The sequence below is a fragment of the Physeter macrocephalus genome, chromosome 8, assembly GCF_002837175.3.
Source record: "Physeter macrocephalus isolate SW-GA chromosome 8, ASM283717v5, whole genome shotgun sequence".
Lineage (NCBI taxonomy): Eukaryota > Metazoa > Chordata > Mammalia > Artiodactyla > Physeteridae > Physeter > Physeter macrocephalus.
The window spans coordinates 22,167,020-22,167,667 of record NC_041221.1 but is presented as its reverse complement, the minus strand read 5'-3'; the positions used below and the strand labels follow the sequence as shown (position 1 = coordinate 22,167,667).

The 648-nt window shown below is 73.9% G+C and overlaps 1 protein-coding gene across 1 annotated transcript in view; it reads left to right on the top strand.

The window, feature by feature from the left end:
• Positions 1 to 648, top strand: part of CFAP90 (cilia and flagella associated protein 90) — an 18,971-nt gene continuing 18,323 nt past the window's right edge. Inside the window, exons 1-2 of the mRNA XM_024121363.3 lie at positions 1 to 109; positions 242 to 476. Coding sequence (XP_023977131.2) covers positions 72 to 109; positions 242 to 476 — 273 coding nt within the window. The 5' untranslated portion in view covers positions 1 to 71. The remainder of the gene's footprint in view (positions 110 to 241; positions 477 to 648) is intronic.

Below are 648 nucleotides of genomic sequence, written 5' to 3'. Positions count from 1 at the left end.
ATGGTCTCTGAGCAAACGAACCGACACTGCGTGGAGAAGGGTAAGCACGGCGGAAAGTGCGGATCCCAGAGATGCCTCCCACCCGGGAACTCCGCAGCGGCTTTAGCAGGTGAGGCTCCCCCGACGCCCCAAAAAAGGAAGACCCGGGTGTGCACAGAGGTGCCGGGGGGCGGGGGAAGGTCGGCCCCACCCCCTCCCCGCCCCGCAGTCCAGCCCAGCGTTGCGCCCCCTCGGTTTCCAGGCAACGGCCGAAGGCGGGCGCCGGGCAGCCTGCGGCGGGCGGACTGGGACCGGGCCTCTTGGCGGGCGGGACCGAGCACGGCGGCCGGATGGAGGACGACGAGGAGGAGATCACCGCCGCCACGCTGCGGGGCAAGCCCCGGCCGCCGCCCGTCTCGGCGCTGTCCGCCTTCAGCTACGTCCCGCCGCGGCGCCAGGACCCCAAGGAGCACAGCTACTACTACCGCCAGGGCAGGGTGAGCGGCCCGGGGCGGGGCGGGCGGGGCCGGCTGGAGAGCAGGGACGGGGGCTGGGGGGGATTGAGGGCAGCGCTACACTGCGGGGGAGGGGCCGGGGAGGGTGCTGGGGGCGCTGCACGTCCGGGGAGGGTGTCCGGGGTGGAGGGGGAACAGGGGCGGGGTCACACTG